The sequence below is a fragment of the Hyperoodon ampullatus genome (assembly GCF_949752795.1).
Source record: "Hyperoodon ampullatus genome assembly, chromosome: 4".
In the NCBI taxonomy this organism is placed as follows: Eukaryota; Metazoa; Chordata; class Mammalia; order Artiodactyla; family Ziphiidae; genus Hyperoodon; species Hyperoodon ampullatus.
Genome location: NC_136917.1, coordinates 60092294 through 60113429, shown reverse-complemented (window position 1 = coordinate 60113429; position 21136 = coordinate 60092294). Strand labels below are relative to the sequence as shown.

Here is a 21136-nt window from a genome sequence, read left to right as displayed (position 1 = left end):
CTCAGAGTTGGTTTATATTATATGAAACAAACTAAATGTATTTTGAACTAAATTACTTGATATTTTAAATAAAGACAGAATCAGTGTTACAACAATTTATGGCGCTAGTTTTTGTGTGTAAAGTCTATATACAGTCCTGCCCAGATTTACCTTACTAATGGAAGAAATCGGAAGCAAATATAATTCTCTCACTTCGCCATACAGTAGAAACTAACACACATTGTAAAACAACTATGCCCCAATTTAAAAAAAAAAAGAAGCAAATATAATTCTTTAAGGTTGATTATAGTGACAAATGATTTATCAAAGGAAAAATGGGGAACTACTGTCGGACGTCAGGAGTGCCAATGCAGAGCTAAGTAAGAAAAATGGCACCCTTCTTTTCTTGGGAAACTATAGGCTAGCTTCACAGTTGCCTTACTTCCCTTCTGTACATCCTGTTTGCCATTTCAAAAGGAAAAATAATATAGGAACTAAAGCAATTTCAAAATTAGTCTAAAATACATATTAAACATGTAACAATAATTTAAAGTGAAACTAAATAACTAAGAGACCATCGAGACCAATAACTAGATAATACAATCTAAAAATAACAAAAAATTACAAAGGGCTCTGGAATACTGTCAGTAACATATATTATATACAAACACAGAGACACACGAATACAGTCACTCCTTAATATCATCTAGTTTGGTACTATGGTCAATTGGGAATCAAAGGGAGAAAAAGAAGCAGTGAATTATAAGGTAAAACAAAATCCACTCAAGGTTGACAATAGTGAAGAACAGATGTTTGCTCTACTTTGTGAAACTGTAAAAGGGTGAAGGAGCAAATACGGACAGTAATGTTCTTTACAAAAGAAGCACATTGCTCCCCTTGATTCACCACATCATTCATCACAGATCACCAGGGCATGAATTAACTGGAGTATCAGAAGAGCTGTTCATCAGTTTTGATGAGCAAGGGGAAGAATTCAGACTGAATAGAAGCTGACATGTTATATATTTACCTGCTAATAATTTTAAATCATTAACTCTCTGTGGTTAACGAAACTGTAGCCTCTGGGCAAAAGCTAAACATGAAACCATAAAATTATCACACTGAGCAACATCACAGGTTTTCTTTTCATAAATAACCACTTGGCAAACTCAAACTCAAACTTTTCCTACATCTTGAAGCCCCTGGGCGTGCTTTAAGAATCACCCAGAGACAAACAAACACTAATGAATTCTTTTTTCTTATTCTCAAGGGGAAAGTCGCTTGTGCAAAGACAACAGATAAAGGAATGGGAAGTCTAGAAGCCAGGAAAGTTCCACCTTGAGGTGACTTTGAAAGCACATAAGCTTTAAAAAAACAAGCAAAAAAAAAAAGCACAGAAACTCTTAAAGATCTTAAATAAACAGTACTGTTTTTTATGCAAATACTGTAACTGAATCATCTTCTTCTTTTGAAGGAACAATATTCTTCAAGAGAAGGCCACTCTATCAAAGCCAGGAGCACAGTATTCCCAGGATCTCAACAACGAGGTGCAGACCAAGGTTGCTTCTGATTCACTGCAACCTTGTATAATTCCAGGCTTGCAGCCCCAGATTCGGGACCCCACCCTTCCAGGAGCAAATCATTATAAGTTCCCTTCAACTTCCATAAACCAGCTAAGCATGTTTAACTACGAACGTCCAAAACACTTCATCCAATCCCAAAACCCATGTGGCTCCAGACTGCAGCCTCCTGGACCGGAAACCTCCAGCTACTCTAGCCAGACCAAACAGTCTTCTATTATCATCCAGCCCCGCCAGTGCAAAGAGCAAAGATTTTCCGCCTCCTCAACAGTGAGCTCTCACATCACTATGTCCTCATCTGCTCTCCCCGCTTCTCCTCAGCAGCTTGCTGGCTCCAACCCAGGCCAAAGGGTTACAGCCACTTATAACCAGTCCCCAGCCAACTTCCTCAGCTCCATATTACCATCACAGCCTGATTACAATAGCAGTAACATCCCTTCCACTGTGGACTCCAAGTAAGTGAATTTTTAAAATATATATAGAGAGAGACAGATAGAACTGTGTATACCGTGAGCTTGTATCTGGGGGAGAAGGGGAGATAGGTTATGTACGTCATTCTTCACTATCTAAAAAGTCAATGTGACATCAGAGTCTCATTCTGTATTTCTCCTAGAACACCTTGAACCAGGGTACTGGCAATAAGTCATCTGACCCATTCTCCAGTGTCCAGGTTGAGCTGAACCCAAATCACCTATTACATAACACAATTACTTACCTACTATTTTCCATCTTCAAAAAAATATTTCTAACATACCCAGGAACATTCCCCCAGCTCTAAGTTAAGTTCCTCATGCTGTAAATTTAATTGCTCTGGTTCTAAGCTTAGCTGAGGTGAACACCTGTCTGCTCTTCTTCAGATAGGATTTCCTCTCACATAAGCAGAGGCTATTAAGTTTCTTCTCAGTCTTAGTCTTTTCTTCCTATCCATTTCCCCCTCTGATCCTGAACAACCACTTGGCTAAAAAGAAAATATGGGATTCAGACACTGAAGTATATGAATTTTCCCTATGATCAGAAGAAAGGACTGAATAGGTAAAGGCTCATGACCTTAAGGTTTCCTCTGGTAATTAAAACCACACTTTGTTCAAATTGGTTAGACCAACCTAAATACAGGGAAGAATACCTGAAGCCTTATGCAAGCATGTACTATTTCCACAGCCCTAAAACTGTCCTTGGAGAACCTGATATGAAGAAGGACAAAGTGGTTGTGCTTTTTTTAAAACGTGAACTGAATACTTGGTGCTTATGCAAACTTTGGGCTATCAGTTTTCCTATTCCTTGGCTGGCTAGCACATCAGAGAATTAATCAGAGGCATCTGAAAAACTGTGTGATGGAATATATTTTGTCAGTTACAGGCTAATCAACAGATTTGCTGAAATTCTTGCTAATTTCTCTCAGTTTTCTCTAGAGGCTAATTTTTCTAGAGATTCCTATTTTTGGTGACAACTCTGGAAACCTAGGTGCACTCACCAGAGCAATTCAACTTGCAAAGAAAGTTTTCAATATTTTTTTCAATATTTTTAAAAATAAAAACCAGGAAAGCTAAAAACATTTGTTAGAATCCTATAGATACTAGGTTGAACCATTTGAAATGGCTGATAGTTAAAAATTTTTGACTGACAAAAAAGGCATTCTCATAGGTTTGGCCTAATGATTTTAAAAGATGCCTTCAAGAATTAAGAGCCCACTCTTTCTCTTCTATCTCAAATTCCCATTATACCCATTATCACATATTGTAGATTTTTCTTACTTACATTTTACCCATATAATCTTTTTCCATCTAGCTTTCAATTATTTACAAATGTCCTGTATAAGCGTGTTTAAATCTAAAATAACTCTTTCTCACTAAAATATTTTTCTTAGTAAAGGCTTTAATCCTATTCCAAATTCCTGCCCAGAAAAGAAAGCCACCAAATAAATACTAGTGAGCCTCAACCATGTACCTAGCTCTCTGCACAGAACTAAGAGAGGAAGGAAGGAAAAAATAGAGAGGATAAGAAATAAAGCACAGAAGGACCCCAAACCAGAGATCAAAGATCCAGCTTTAGCTGCTCCATTTTCAGCAACCATAGATAACTCTTTTAATCTTCCCACAGCCACTTGATACCAGTTCAGTGTCCAGCTGCACAGGTGGAAAGCTCTGGCCCTTTGAACATTTGTGCACAACTCCCTCATTTTTATGATGGGCTGAAGTTTGCCCTGTCTTCTATAATAACCCTTGCATTCTGACCTAGAGAAGTTTGAAAGCTTTATTTAGCTTTTCATCAGTAGGAAACCCTTACGCAAATGTTTTATTCAGTTGATCAAACCACAGACTAGAAATTTAGGGGAACTCTTTAACTATTCCTTTCAAAAAGCTTGCTGTGTGATATTCCTCAAGTTTTCCTTACCTGCTCAGTGATTCGGGTTTTCTGATCTGTAATAAAAGGATTTAGGTGATTAATGATGGGGGAAAAAAAAACCTATAAAGCACTGTGCAAGTATAATATTAGTTTCTAATTATGAACAGATATCAAGTCCTAACACTCAAACCATCTAAACTGGTAATAATGCAGGTATTCAGTGAATAAAAAGGTGACTGAGATTACATATATATCAGTGATTCTCAGGCTTGGTTTTGATAGTCCTTCAGGATTTCTCAGATATATTACATCATATTATGACAGTCTGACAAAAGAATTATTTAATGCTAATTCACTTTAACCAAACACATATGACTATTTTTTTTTAAGCTGGAAAAACAAAAAAACAAATGGGCTATTCTAACTTCATACAGTTGGAGACATAGCAGATCTATAAAACCAAAGAAATTTTACCACTTTGACCTGGGAATTCAATCTTAAAACAAAACAAAAACATCTCACTATTTATTTAAACACTTGGTTTGGCTATTTGCTTCACTGAACAAATCAGATACAGACAATGCTGAATACCTGAAATACAAGGAGGGAAAATGTATATAATCAACTTTCAATACAGAGCATCTTGAATACAATGGAAAATATTCATTCACTGAACTGGTAGTATTACCTCACTATTTTGCAGGCTTTGCGTTAGTGGATACAAACAATACAACAGCGAGTAATAAAACATCTTTTTTTTCTTCAGTGTATTTACAATCTAGAGATTACTAACCAAGTCCCCAAAGCCTGCAAAAATTAAAACTCTGGCTCCACTCAGAGGAAATACATTTCCACTTAGCTTACAAGTTCTTTTAATGATCCTTGTGAATTTTTGAACAGGGACATGTCAGAGAACTGCCAGCTGCCTCATCTGGATATCTGGATTTATTATGACAATGGTAAAATATTCATTGAGGGCAGTGGCCAGTTTTCCCACATTAAATAGATATAAGCTAGCACCTTCAGAGCCCTAAATAAATAAATTAGGTAAAATGTGAATAAACCCTGTGAAAAGTGTGAGCTACCTAACAGATCTAAAAATATAGGACTCCCTAAATACCACCCCTGTCCTCTATCAGAATCAGCAGGGGAACACCAGGAGGGGGCAAGGACATCTTAGAAGAAAATTTAGGGTTGGAATTTGAAATAAGGATTTAAACCAAACTCTTCAACTGCCAATCAAATTTGCTTTTTTTCCCCCAAACTCCTTTTTTTCTCAGTTTACATTTCTTTCTCCTTCCTCCTCTAATCATCTCTTTCTCTAAAAATCACTTATGCAATGTTGAAGAAACTGTTATTACTGTACAAGTTGTTATATAGTGCCATACTTGGATTGTCTAGAATATGAATAGGAAGTAGAAATTAAAATGTAAACTGTAGACTCCATTCACAGCAAGAGAATATTCACTAAATACCAGTGGTTATGCTGATAAATGTTTAACAATCAGCTCTGGAGGAAAGAGCCATGATTTGTGGTATTTACCAATTTCCCTGGTGTAGATACTCCCACCACCACCAATTTCAAACTTTCAACAGGAGATCCCAGTGAGCTGGGAAGAGACACTAAAAATCAGTTCTCTTAAGCCCATATGAGTCAGCTCCAGCACATCGCTGTTTACTATCCACCCATAAATCAAACTCAGGAAATTCAGTTGGAATATTGGAAGAGCTCTTAAGCTGCCAGTAACTAGACTTAACTCTCACTTCTTTAGGGAAGGTCTTCAAGGAAGGACATTCTCCTTATGTCTAATCTAAATTGCTCCTCCTGCTACTTAATTTTCATTTGCCAAGATGAAAAGAAACAAAAACAAAAAACAGCTAGTAACCATTCTTATAAAATCCTTCTTGACTGTTATTAGGGCAATTGGTGTTTTAATAACACCAGCAGAACTAAATGGTAAATTCAACCTACCTAAAGGTGACTGACAACATGATGCCAATTCTATTTTACATACCACACCTTACTTTAAAGATCTTCTTTTTTAAAAATCTTGTTTTCTTTTTAAAGTTATCGACAACCCTCAGTTGGCCAACCTGTAAATGCTACGCCATCCCAAAATGCAAATGCTAAGCCCGCACCAAGGACTCCTGACCATGAAATACAAGGATCAAAAGAAGCTCTGATTCAAGATTTGGAGAGAAAGCTAAAATGCAAGGACAACCTTCTTCATAATGGAAACCAAGTGAGCAAGATGTCTATTTTGTATTTAAAAAAAAAAGCCAATAAAACTATAAAATCTAATCTCAATAAGAATGTTCTTTCTGTCTCACAGATCTATGTCCATATAATCAGCAAGGGAGAGGAGTATCTAAAAACAGGGAATATTTGGATCCTATTCTGTATTTCTCTGCATGAAATCCCCTCTAGGAGTTCAGTAGTAAAAGAATGAAGCAAATGAAAAAAAAAAAAAAAAACAATCTGAATGATTCAATTTTGTTTTAAGCATTACCATAAAAATATGTCTGATGGGGCTTCCCTGGTGGCGCAGTGGTTGAGAGTCCGCCTGCCGATGCAGGGGACACGGGTTCGTGCCCCGGTCTGGGAAGATCCCACATGCCGTGGAGCGGCTGGGCCCGTGAGCCATGGCCACTGAGCCTGTGCTCCGGAGCCTGTGCTCCGCAAGGGGAGAGGCCACAACAGTGAGAGGCCCGCCTACCGCAAAAAAAAAAAAAAAAATATGTCTGATGACCAAATAACTAATGGGAAATGCTGTCAACCTGACTTCTTCATGTACTTTGGTATATATTATTGATGGAAAAATAGCTATAATTCTTATTATACACATTGTATTAGTCACTGATCTCTGAAAGAGTACTACTATATGCCTTTAATCCAAATACATTTAACATACGAGTTGCACTGCTCTTAACCAGAAGTTAGTAAATCAAATATAGTGTTCACTTAATAAAAGTTATTTCTGAATCTGAGGACATATGGTACTATATTCAAAGACAGAGCCAACAGGAACATGCAGAACAAGGAGGAAGGCAAAGTATTTCCCTTTACTGGGGAGAGAGAGCCTTATTTAAGGGTGATTATGCTTGCCTTTACTAGGAGAAGAAAGAAAACAGAGATGAATATTACAGATGAGAGAAGTGGCACTAGAACGAAAGGAAAATGCTTTGAATGAAAGAAAATTTTTTTTAAAAAACATAGTATCTATCATTCAATAGGCATAACTATACTTCTTTGGTATAATTCTTGGTGGTTTTAAGGTAAAGCTATACAAATAACTTTTATTAAATCTCATTACTATCTCTTTTATGATTTATTTCTTTAAAGCGGCTAACATATGAGGAGAAGATGGCTCGCAGATTGCTAGGACCACAGAATGCAGCTGCTGTGTTTCAAGCTCAAAATGACAGTGAGGCACAAGATCCAGCACAGGTAAATTAAAATAATCTTTATCTAACTGGAGCACTTTTCTTTTGTGTGATTTTTAAATATCTGCTTTTCTAAATGCTTATAAATAGCATTTGAAGCAAAAATCAATTACTTCCATACTCCATTACGTATAAAAAGTAGAGGCCATGATGGGCTGAATATATACACAAAGATTTTTAATTTTACCCCATTTTCTGGTGGTTCTAGTATCTGCATATGAAATGTTATAAAGTCAAAACACCAGAAGACTAATGGTGTCACTTTTCATCTGGACATTTAGGGGTCAGTTAAACCGAGGACTCTCCCTACAATGTCTACATGGACAGAAAATTTATGAGTTGTAAATCTTTCACAGGACAAAAGTTAAAACTCTAAACCAAAGTAATTATAACCTTTTCTCATAAGCTGTTTATCATTTCAATGTTTTAAAATAAACTCATGTACTAATGAAACATCCAATTCCTTTTGTCATGTTCCTGTATCTTAAAATGATTCTTATTAAAAATAAACAACAAAAACCTTATGAGTAATGGCTCCAGGATTAACAACAGCATCCTTTCCAAGGGATTAACTTTATGCAGAACATAAAGTGAATATCCCACAGGCTTGTTCCTGATCAACTTCATTTTAACAAGTTAACCTCAAAGAGAAGTGTACAGCTGGAGAGGCAAAATGAACTGCTATTGCTCTTTCTATCTTCCTTCTGTAGTTACCTCTCATTCCTTCCTAAAAAGTCCACAAGAAACTGGAAGCCAAACTGAGCATTCAAGAATTCCAATCTTCTACAGTATAGGAAGATGAAAATAAGACTTTTGTTTCTGTTAAATGTGACTAGATCTACTGAAAAGGATAGAGCAGGGTCTAGCACAGCAAGTAACTAGAACCTGAGAACAGAACTTAAATCTATTTTGGCTACTGAAGAGTTCACACACTCGTTTATTCAACTAATTTATATGAAGTACCTACTGTGTGTTGGGCTCTGGAGTTGGTACAGGAGATTACAGCAAGAATAAGACACAAATATATCTCTATTAGAAAAAATAACCCAAAGTAACATTAGATTGATGATGGTTTACGTTATAAATTCACAGTGTATGATTTCAAGGTCAGGGGTGTATTGTTTTTCTCATTCATTCTTTAAAAACTTTAAAATGAAGGTGAAGGTACCAAGAGAAGAGATAGCAGCAAAACATATTATGAAATCAGAAAAGAAAAATCTTACGTTTTTTGGTACACTTCAAACAGTCTACTTAAATAATACAAAATGTCATCAAATTACATATAACTGAAATATCACACCTATGAATATGAATACATACATGTTCAAACCACTACAGGAAAAAGTCAAAAACTTAATTTAGATATTATGAGTTTAAGTGGATAATTCTTATTTTTTACCAAAAAATTCACTGATCTTTTGACATCTGGCTTAGAGAAACTCAAAGCTTAGCCAAAAATTATTACAAAGTTGTAAGAATTTTGTTTTAGAATGACAAAATACATTAAAGTTCATCCCAAAATAAATTATTTGTGCTGATCTGCTATGTTGTTTTTCATATATTTGGGTAAGGACTATATTTTCTACTTCTTTGTATCTCTCACTATGCCAAGCACAATGAAATACATGGAATAGGCACTAAATATTTAATCAGTTAATTCTATTATAAATTCATCAATTCCTGATTTTATCCTCAAATATGAATAATTTTCTGGTGCTCAGATATAAATTCTAAAAGATGACTGCTTAAATTAAATACACCCTTATTAGGCAGGAAGTAAGTAATGTTGTTTTTCAAAGGCTTTTCATAACTCTACACATAGCTTCCACAGTGCCCGTCAGGATTTTGTGCCATGAGCTACAAAGAAAAGTATTTTCCAGTCTAATATGTGTTTACTGCTGTTGGTGCCACTTATGAGCAGTAGGCATAAGACCCTGTATCTACTGCCAACACAAATGACTTCATGACTATTCCTGTTTTACCGAAGGACAATCTGTACTATGTGCTCCCATTTCAAATACACCAGGGGGACTCATCATCCTTTGTCATAAAATCGTCATCTAAAAAACGAACCATCACCAATTCAAAGTCTAGTTAATTTTCATAAATCATATCTATTGAATAGTCTTAATTCTGGAGATTTCTTGCTAGAGTATTAGAAGGTTAGTGTACTATATTTTAAATGCTTAACAGCTAAATATATAGAACTATCCATGACAGTACAAATACAGCCACAACAGAAGTGTTCCTTTCATCTACGACTACTAAATTCTGCTTCATTTCAAGCTAACAACAGCATGTTAACATTATCACTTTGTTTTAACTTCAAGCAGCACAATTCAGAACATGCACGACTGCAAGTTCCTACATCACAAGTAAGGTAAAAAAAATTTTTTTTAATTTTAAAGAAATATACATTTTGCTACCTAAAATGTTTTCAGCTTAAAAAAAATGTAATATTTACAAAGCCCTCAAGCTTCTTACATACTTCTTATACAAAGCAATGTGACCAGAGGGGATAGCAAATTGGAAGGGATAAATTAGGAGTCTGGGATTAACAGATACACACTATTATGTATAAAACAGATAAACAACAAAGACCTACCATATAGCACAGGGAACTATTTTCAGTGTCTTATAATAACCTAAAATGCAAAAGAATCTGAAGAATCTATATATATATAATATATATGTTATATATATATAACTGAATCACTTTATTGTACACCTGAAGCTAACACAACATTGTAAATTAACTATACTGCAATAAAAAAAGGTTATAAAAAAAGAAAATGTTTATACTGCTTTAGAACCAGTTGGAAAAAAACAATGTGAATTTTCTAATGTCAAAGATGACAATAAAAATTTTTATCTGTTAATTATCACAACTATCTCAGAGGAAACTTTTTTTAATGTTTTGGTGAAATAAGCCAGGACCATGTTTCCATGCTAAACAACTTTTTCATAACAATGGAAACCTGATTCTAATTATACAATCTTTGCATGTGACTAGAATTGTCCATGGGGTACTCTGCATTTTAATAGATCAGTTTCTTCATCAATTCATGGCACTGAAAAAAGAAACAAAGATGTATAATTTGTACCAGATGTTTCTAAATTGCTACCACTTCTAATAGTCATCAAATATGCCACAGCTAAATACAGCTCTGCAGCCTCTCTCCATTGTTACTACACTATCAGATCAAACAGCATAGACTCTAGGGTTTCAAATTTGATGGCTAAACTATATTTGCATGAAAGGAAGAGCAATGACGATTCTTCTGCATAGTGATTATTAAAATATTTTTGTAGAAGTAGATCATCTTCAAGGGGAGATGTGAATGATCAGGATGCAATCCAGGAGAAATTTTACCCGCCTCGTTTCATTCAAGTGCCAGAGAACATGTCAATTGAAGAAGGAAGATTCTGCAGAATGGACTTCAAAGTAAGAGAAAAGTTCAAAAATACTGGAGAAAAATTAACAGTGGGATACTAAGTTTTGAAAAATGTCCTCCTCCTCTTCATAGCTTTCTACACAGCTTGACAAGAAGTATGTATAGTGGATAAGAACACAAACTCTGGAGCTAAGTTTACCTGGGTTAGAATCCTGGCCCTGCCACTTTACAGCTGTTTAACCTGAGACAAGTCACTTAACAACTCTATGCTTTTGTTTCTTTGGAAATAACAAATGTATCTGCCTCATAAAGCTGTTTGAGGATTAACTAAGTAAACAGGTATAAAGTACTCACAATAGTGCCTACCACCTAATACTCTATATAAATGAAGCTTTCATAGCAATAGGATTTCTAAAGTAGAATGCCTCTTTAAGAAATTCAAGTCACCCTGCTCTCTCTTGGCCTAGAAGAATTCTTCAGGCTAAAATAACTTATTAGAAAGGCTTACATTTTTATTATCCTCATTTTGGAGAACTTTTTCTTATAAATGTTTTTTCAGATTCCTTATGAATGAAAGTCAGTGTATGGATTTAATTGTCAAGGCTTATACAAAAACACTTAACAAAATGCCATTTATACACCAGAACTACAGCTCAAGAACACTCAGTTTTGGAAAGGTTATTTGGAAAGGTTATCAGCAAGTCTCATATATATGGGCCTCTGGGACTTCATTCACACTTGCCATTAGCCAGAAAAGCCATATGACTTCCATATTCCTTGTGGAGACCAATATAAAATAACTTAACGTCCTTAATATAGTAATTAAGAGATATTAAGGAGTCTGAGGTTGTTTATGAAAGAGCTAGATGTGTTTTCAGATAGTATGAAAATACTGTATTAATTTCAAGGGTTATAGTTTTTACTACTTTGTTAAAAATTATTGAAAGAAAATATCTTTTAAGCTCTTGTTTTGCATTCAATCACAAACCCACTCAGATACTGAATTGTTAAAATTCATAAATGGACAAATGGGTCCCAGTGATATAATTTAAATTTTATTTTTAAATTTATATCATAAATAATTTAAAATTAAAAATATAATTTAAAATTCTATCATCTCCTTGTGTTTTCATTTCTAGGTTAGTGGACTACCAGCTCCTGATGTGTCATGGTATCTAAATGGACGACCAGTTCAATCAGATGATTTTCACAAAATGATAGTGTCTGAAAAGGGTTTTCATTCACTCATCTTTGAAGTGGTCAGAGCTTCAGATGCAGGGGCTTATACATGTGTTGCCAAGAATAGAGCAGGAGAAGCCACCTTTACTGTGCAGCTGGACGTCCTGGGTAAGCTTTCAAAGACATCCTACAGAGCTCCTTAAAATTTTGTAGAATCAAAAAAGAAAGTGTTAAAAAAGAAAAACCCCAAGGACTTTATATTTAAGGTTAACGTCTATACTATACAACCCAGTAGAACACCAATTTTCATGTAAAAGCCACGGTGGGCAGGGGTTAGTGTTCTTGAGGGAAACTCAGTGAAACTAGAATGACAGATCTACCACTAAAGCTTTTCTGGAAGAGAAATAAAGGTAAAATTTCAGACAGACCAAAGAAGGTAGTATATTCTAGATATATTTCTAGATGTACAGTAGATGTACAGTATTTGTAGATATGATTAAAGGGTCTTAATATGAAAATTTTTAGTCTAATCATTTATCTGGACTACAGTCTAAAATAATCAATCTGACTCACATTTTCACAGAACTGTTATAATCACACATAGTTTAAAACTGAAGGGTAAATATCAACTTTTAGCCTTAGACTATGCACTCTTTACCAGGAAACTAGTCTCTAATTATGACAACAAAAACATGCTTACTTGCTTTAGAAAACAAGTATGGTAAAACTCATATCTCAAATTTGTCTTTAGTAGGGCAGTTCTCATAAAACTAATGTCCTGCTTTAAAATATTACAATTCAAGTGCTCTAAATAATCACATTTACAATGACTTTAGCCACAATATACTGCATAAGCGATATTTTGCTATAATTCACTGCTTATTATATAAAAACTTGATCAAGTTCAAGGATGGGCAGTCTTGAGTTTGTATTCTACCCAGATGAATGAAAAATCTTTAAGATTATTCTATGATATAATAAGGGCCCTCAGACTAAGGGAAAAACTAGTGATCTGGGAATTTATACACACACACACACAAAATCCAAGTGATTAAGCTTAGGGCAAATCCTTTCTGTGCCAATAGCTCCAAAAATACTATAATGTTAGAGCTGAAAAAGACTTTGACAGGCATCCGTCCAATCTCCTCCTTACCCCTTCAGAAAAGTTAGGGTTATAGTATTATAGTATCAGTTCCTCTTTTCCCTCAGGTATTTGAAGAAAACTAAAGACATAATTATTATTGGCATTTGTATATTACTTTATAGTTTACAAAGTGCATCTTCATTCATTATCGCAATTGATCGTCACAATAATTTTGTGCTTTGGTGGGCACAGCAGTAACTATTTCTTGGGTATCATTTTACAATAGATAAAATTTAGCCTCAGAGAAACTAAACAAAATTTTCCCCATTGTGGCATGGCTGGTGGGGCAAACAGAATTTGAACCCAAGTTGCTGGTACTCTTTCCACCACTCATGCTGCCTCCCTATAGCTGAGATGATCTCAACTTGACTTAAATTCTTCCAATGAAACATGATTATAAATTCAACGCATCATTACATTACTGTTTTAGAACTATAAATAGTATATAATATACAACAGTATTGCATATTATTTTAACTACAGCTGAAACATAAAGCTTCCAATCCTGTTGTTAGTACTTTTTAAACTTTTATATCAGCATGCAAACTTCATAATACTTTGGTTTGACTTAATATTGTTTATAATATTTCAAATACATGATTTTTTTATTAATATGTAGCAAAAGAACATAGAAGAGCACCAATGTTCATCTACAAACCACAGAGTAAAAAAGTTTTTGAGGGAGACTCAGTGAAGCTAGAATGCCAAATCTCGGCTATACCACCACCAAAGCTTTTCTGGAAAAGAAATAATGAAATGGTACAATTCAACACTGATCGAATAAGGTAGGATAAGTATTTCTAGACTTAACTATACTGTACTTGGGTGAATCCAGTTATACTTTGAAATGCATTATAAATGGCATGCATCTGTGACCTCAATTTGTCTAATTTTAAAAACATATAGATGAAACTAACACAATATTATAAATCAACTATACTTCAACTTTTAAAATATATATATAGAGAAATATAATAAGCCTCATTAAGCCAGATTCCACTAATCAGAAATTTAAGGGATAAAGTAGGCTAGGATTTACCTTTTTACTAACAATAAAAGAAGATGGCTCAAGGAAATAGATGATACAAACAAGACTGGGGGGATGTTTAATTCAAAAAAACCCATAGCTATTTGGCAATGACTAGCTACAGACTCAGAATTTCCAAATGCTTTTTTTCTTCCTATTAGTCTGACTCTGTAGGTCACAGGCATCATAAATAAATTCTCACAGGAAAATTAATTCCTTTACTTTCAATTTTTGTTTCTTTCCAGTTTATATCATGATAACTCTGGAAGAGTTACTTTACTGATAAACGATGTAAACAAGAAAGACGCTGGGTGGTATACTGTGTCTGCAGTTAATGAAGCTGGAGTGATCACATGTAACACGAGATTAGATGTTACAGGTATCTCACGCTGTTATACAGTGCTATGTCAAGTGCTATAAAGAACTTAACTGGAAAGATTTAATAAGAAACATAAATTCCAGCATAGCATAAATTCTGAAGGATTCTCCCCATACATAATCAGTTTTGATTTTTTTTCTCTCCCTGTCCGATAATGAGTACCTAGTGCAACCCATTTGTTTAGGACAAGTTTTCTGAATTAACGTTTATTTGATCCATTTCAGCCCGTCCAAACCAAACTCCTCCAGCTCCTAAGCAGTTACGCGTCCGACCAACTTTCAGCAAATATTTAGCACTTAACGGGAAAGGTTTGGATGTGAAACAAGCTTTTAACCCTGAAGGAGAGTTTCAGCGTCTGGCAGCTCAATCTGGACTCTATGAAAGTGAAGAACTTTAATAACTCTACCAACATTGGAAAACACAACAACTACACTATTAGCAATATATTCAATTAAATTTTTGAAATAAATCCATAGCTGTATTAACAGATTATGGTTTTAATTAGGTAATACAACTAATATATATTTATAATGTGTTTATCCTTTGACTCTTGCACATTCTGTTTACCTCTCTGGTTTGTGAAGCCTACAGAAAATCTGGGTTTGTAATTGTAGATGAAGATCTTAAAAAATGTGGGATTTTAATATTTAAGTCATACACATTTTACAACTACAGGTTATAAATGAATATCAACGTTTTAAACACATCTAATGCGTAATAAGATTTACTGGTACTGCTTTCTAAATACTGTTTTACCCGTTTTCTCTGATAGGAATACTAACATGGTATAGATTATCTGAGTGTTCCTTAGTTTTATGTCAGAAGAGAATAAAATTTCAAATATTTAAAAGACTGCCTCCTCTTCACAAAAGTCTAGATCTTTAAGATAAAACTGCTGGTTTGTATCTATTAAGCGACACACAGCAAAACCTATGAATAACAAGTTCCAAGAGACCAACAACATTATACTCTAGAACAGCCTGTCTTGGTGAAGCTCAGTTACATCTAATTCCTCCAGAGAGGGAACTAGACTTTTTATGGTTTGCACTTCAAAGGCAACCAGAATAACTTAAACCATGACAGAATCTCTCCTGAAATTGTGATTTTGTTTTAACCAAATAGGTTTCTAATTCTTCAAGATCTCTGAGTCTATTGAGCTCAATGGATTAAGAACAGACTGCAGAGTCATCTACCTAATTCTTATATTTAATGTAAATTTGAATACCTATATTTTGGGCTTTTTTCCTCCTATATTTCTAGTTCAGATAACCTACTACTTTAGAAAACAATTTTGCCAGCCTCTGAGAGTCCAAGTACAGGAAAGGGCAAATCCTTGTATTAAACTATTCTTAAGCTAGGCCAGTAGCCCTTTCTTCTTCTCAGGTCTCATCTCCACTGGCTGCTGGCCTTTTGCTAGACCTCTCCTATTCCTTTTATCATTGGTAGTCTTTGACCCTCGCTGCTATGTGGCCTAGTTTTCCTTTTTACCTGCCATGAAACAGCATTTATCAACATCACCCTACATCTCTTTCGGAGAAATAACAAAAGTGGCTTTATTTTTTACTTTCAAAACAGCTTGACGGGTTTCTTAGCTGGCTGCCCTGGGGCTTTCCACTGAATTCCTTTTTTATTTTCCTTTTTACCAACCTAAGAATCCCCGCCCCCCTCCCCCCCTCATATTCTGGCGGGCTTATGGATGCCTTAATTTACAACCAAATTTGGCCTTTTCTATAGCTGATTTACAAACCTTCTCACTTTTGCAAAGCTGCTGGGTCAGATGTGAGTCCGGGCTCCCAAAGACTACTGTTTTGGCCTACGCTTTTACATTATCACTGCAGAACTTTTTTTTTTAAATCTATTTCAACGTTCTCTTAAGCCATATTGGGTGGAAAGAGGGGTGGAAGCTATTTCTAACAACAGCTCTCGATTACTAATAATCAGTGTCTGCAAGCTGCAGCGGCGGAGTGGGGCTCTGGCGTCGAGCAAAACTTGCCCCAACGGGCCTTTGGTAAGTAATTTATTCCCCTCAGTCTCTTCAGGTCTAAAACGAGGGCAAAACACATACCTTTCAGGAAGGGGCAGTGTGAAGACTAAACAACTCAAAAGATGTTAAAAGTCAAGAATGGGTAGCCCATTATAATTAATTACTACGATTTTTATGATTAACCCCAGGCCTAAAGCCAGGTTTGCCCTAGAAGTCGGTCCTCCGCAGGAGACAAACGCCACCGCGCTCAGGCCCGCCTCACGCAAAGCCTTTCTGTAAAGGCCTCGGTGCGCACGCGCGCTGGCATGTTCTAGTGCCGCTTGCTCCCGTCGTGGAGCCTGGGGCTCACGCAGGCGCATGAGCTAGGCGCGCACCGTGTGAGTATCGCGCAGGCGCCGCCAGCCTTGGGTGGCGGAACGGGCCGTTGTCGTTCAAGTCTGCCATGGCTGAGGCGTCCGGGTGGCACCTAGGCGGTGAGGGGTGCCTCTAGGGAGTGGGTGGGGCAGAGCGGAACGGGCAAATATCCTGCAAGGAAGTCTGTAGCCTCACATGTATTCACGTGAGAGATGACCTCCAGAACGGTTAGCCGTCGCAGCCTCCCCTTGAGAAGCGGAGAGGGACTGTGTGGACCCATTTCACAGACAGGAAAAGTGAAGCCCTGAGGGAACATCCCGCCCCTTGCCGGAAGCTGGAGCTGGGCGCTGCCACATGCTGTATAGTGGACTTCTCTAGGCCGGCCTTAGAAGGCCTTTGTTGATCTAGGGAGTAGTGGCCTTGGCAGAACCCCAGGCTGAGTCCTTTTCCCCCTTCCAGCAGGAGCCAGCCATCCCAAGAAGCACAGTTAACAGGAGGAGAAGACGATTAGGGACAGAGGAGGGGGTTTTGTTTGCTTTGTATTTTGCTTTTTCAGTTTAAAACAAGACTGGTGAGGAAACATCCGGGTTATAAAATTCATTATATACGGTCATAAAATGATTGCCCACTATCACCATGGGAAAATGTTAGTAATTAGTCCTTCTTCATAAAAGTGAGAGTAAAAACATAACCAGAAGCTATTGGAGCTTTCCTTCACAGAGTGTAAACAGCTAAAAGCGCCTGTTTTTCCATCCCTATTATTTATATATATTATAAATTAAGGAAAATTTTTGTATTATATCTCACAGGAACTCCAAAACATAAGCTGCATTACAGAAAGGAAGTAGAAATGAGAACCACACTTCAGGAGTTCTTACTCTACCTTATTTTTTTAATAAACTTATGTATATGTAAGTACACAGATGTAGATGAAGACACTTTGAACTAGAAAAAAAAAGTTATGTGCAGATGAAAAACAAAACATATGGATTTTATAAAACCATAGGCTTTCAGACTACTGAAACCTCTCAAAAAATAGTGACACATTTTAAACATCTTAAATTCATTTAGGTTGACATTATTTCCAATTCTTAAGGGGCACAACTTTAGGTCACAGAAGTAATAAAAAGCTTTCATAGTCAACACTGATTGAATTAATTATTCCTTTCTGTTGGCAGTTCTGTCTTGAATATAATTATTCCCTTGAGTTGCCAATTCTTGATTTCTTTTAGAGCGATACAGATACATTAGCTTTGCTCTAGTTTCATAGGTCAAACTACAAATGAGGCCTAAGAAGTTAGTCTTGATGTCTGCTTTGTTCTTTTCCCTGGCCTGTTGCAGAGTTAATAGTAAAATATGCTAGTTCTGAGTCACAGAAGATATGAATCAATGCAGATCTTTAGGGAGGACCAGGAAAACATCTCAACCTACATTCCTCCTATCTGTGGGTCAATATCATTGACTTAATCAGTATTAAAGAGCATTTTGTCTTTATAGCACCCAACATATAGTAGATACAAGCTCACTGACTGGACTTATGTTGGTACAGCATACATATTGGCAATTATATATCGGTTAACTAATTAATTGATATTGTAGGGGTGAGCTTGAGTCAGATCTGGATTAAAAAGACAGCTTTAGCCAATCTTATAAATTAAGATATTTTAGATTGGTTTTTAACTGCTTATTACAGAACATTTGGGGAGTGGAAAAATATTTAAAGATCACTCATAATCCCATTATTCAGGGATTTTTTTTTAAAAACACCTTTTCATAATTAGGAAAAATTGGAAACAAATCTCCAACAGGATTTGTTTAATTTTCGGCATATACAGTGAAATACTGTGCAACGTTAAAGAATGGCATAGGCTCATGTGTGCCATGGAATGATGTTGAAGATACATTATTTCTAAAAATAAAGGCCTTCTAGCAAAAAAAAAAAGACATATTTAGTCTATACCCTGCTCTAAAACCCACCCCCGCACCCCTAGGAAGAGTGAGAAAGAATACTAGTTAATGTTCTTTTCAGTCTTATCATGTGCCAAAACATAGTTTCAAATATTCCACATGAATTATCTCACTTACTTCTCATAACAAAACTATGAGGCAGGAGATATTATCCCTATGGTGGGACTCAAACCATTATCTGTTTGATTTTAAAGTTCATAGCCTAAACTACTCACTATATTATGTTGCCTACTCTCAATATTGGGGAAAAAAACCCATCTTGCAGAACAGTATGTATAATGTGATCTTTTATAAAGTTTTATAAAAATTAAGTTATTTTCTCTATAAGTGTGTATGCATTTAGAAAAATCTGAAGAATATATGCCAAACCTAATTCTAGCAGTGGGATTATAGGAGACTTCTTCCTGTTTTGTATATTTCTATTTTAGTTTTTTTATTATTGCTCTTATAATTAGAAAAATAAAATTGAATGTTTAAAGCAAAATTGAGAACAAATTACAAGTACATTTTTAATCCTGATAAAAATTGAGTTTTTAAACGTAAAATTTTTAAACAAATTCTTCTCCTTAGTGACTTTTGGGATGGTAAACCCACATAGGTATTACTTAAACAAAGTTATGTCATCTCTATTTTTGGACACGTCTGTGCATGGTGAAGAAAGAACCAACTTTAAGTCTATTCGCAGCATAACTGACTTTTGGAAGGTAAGATGTCATGTGACTGTGGATGAAGTAGCTTTAGGCGTTGCATAAACAAGCCCTTGGCACACATAGTAGGCACTTGATACATATTTATTGAAGGAATGAATAGAAATAAATGTCATTTCTTTAAACTATTAGAATCAATCAACCACTAAGTGTTTATTGAGAACCTGTGTTCTCAGTGTGATAGAGTTCTTATAACTTTAAAAAAGGGATATTTATTTTTTTAACATTATCGTTGCATTTGGGAAATAGATTTCTTATGTGGGAGTTAGGATCCAAAGTCAGTCTAAAATTGTATACAGTGAAAATTACCGTTAAAAATTCCTTAAATTGCCCATAAATTAAAATATATGTGATTTTGGTATACAGGCCTATACTCTTGTGTGTGTGTTACAGTAATGTACAGTATATAATAAAGAGTACATTTACAAAATATAATTTTATAGTGTTTTTAATTGCATAAGAGTATCATTCCTTTAGCATTAGAACAGACTTGTTTTTTCTGTTACACTTAACTTTGCAAGATGTTCACATTATGAGGAAGGAACAATTAAGGGAATAGCAGTTTCAGGTATCCCATGTCACAAACATTGGGACATACAAGGAAGAGGTAGGGAAGGCTTTCCAGAGGCGATCACAATTCAGTTGAGTTTTAAAGGATGAGTAACAGAAGACCATCCTAGGAAGGAAAAATGATAGGTACTATAAGTAATTCATCACGTGGAACTATGTTTGGCATTATAGGCATATAGGAGATGAGGTGGAAAAGACCAAACTGTGAATTGAACAGAGGTCTAATCATGAATGCCATGCTAGGAATTTGAAACTTATCAAGGAGACAATGTCATTTCCTGAGAGTGAGAGAAGTGTGAGATAAGGCAAATGATTAGAAGTCATTGGTTTAGGCCAAGTGAAATATGAAAGAATGATAGGAAATTTTCCCTGAGACAAGAAGTGGAGCCCAACTGCTTCTTTTTTACTGTGCTGTCTTGAGGTATGTATGTGGCCAATGGCAAATAAGACAAAGGCAGGAAAGAAAAAAATGAACCCTAGGCTTAGGATCTCTTAGAAGGAGCACATAATGACAGAGACAGAAGCAGTCACCACCACCAGAGTTGGAGAGGAAAGGGAGGAAACAGATAACTTCGAGGTGAAGTCATGAATTGTGGCTATGACCAGTCCTGATATTCATGTATTGGGGGAGAGTTTTCAGTATACCCCTCGGAGAAGAAGGGTTATGGAACTAAATGAGTTAATACACGTAAAGTGCTTAGAGCAGTACATAGTAAGTACTCAGGAAATGTTAACCATTTTCGTTATCGCCATCAACATCAGAATTTACCATTACCATTATTAATGGTGGCTTGGCTAAAATCACTGATTTTTATATTCTTATGGATAGCATTATGAATGTAGATTCTGTTATACACTTGACATGAAATATTTTTCCCATAACATTTATTTTTCTATATGAAGTTTATGGAAGGACCCCTTTTGGAAGGCCTGTACTGGGACTCATGGTACAATAACAAGAATTTGTATGACTTAAAGAACAGCAGTCGCATCTACTATGAGAACATACTTTTTTTTTTTTTTTTTTTTTTTTTGCGATACGCGGGCCTCTCACTGTTGTGGCCTCTCCTGTTGTGGAGCACA

General features: G+C 35.7%; 2 protein-coding genes across 3 annotated transcripts in view; both read left to right on the top strand.

Annotated features, from left to right (window-relative positions):
* Positions 1-1658: 1658 nt before the first annotated feature.
* On the top strand, positions 1659-14867 carry MYOT (myotilin; the record flags this gene model as incomplete). Its single annotated transcript, XM_079703010.1, has 9 exons — positions 1659-2014; positions 5971-6145; positions 7246-7350; positions 9680-9726; positions 10659-10791; positions 11881-12088; positions 13684-13849; positions 14337-14470; positions 14695-14867. 9 exons carry the CDS (start codon positions 1659-1661, stop codon positions 14865-14867), a joined length of 1497 nt encoding a protein of 498 aa, XP_079559136.1.
* Positions 14868-16896: 2029 nt separating this feature from the next.
* PKD2L2 (polycystin 2 like 2, transient receptor potential cation channel) overlaps positions 16897-21136 on the top strand; it is a gene marked incomplete at both ends in the record, with an annotated part of 47205 nt that continues 42965 nt past the window's right edge. For both annotated transcript variants that reach the window (XM_079702152.1, XM_079702153.1), the window contains 4 exons: positions 16897-16927; positions 17618-17719; positions 19347-19480; positions 20957-21055. In XM_079702152.1, the coding sequence (XP_079558278.1) occupies positions 16897-16927; positions 17618-17719; positions 19347-19480; positions 20957-21055 (366 nt within the window). The remainder of the gene's footprint in view (positions 16928-17617; positions 17720-19346; positions 19481-20956; positions 21056-21136) is intronic.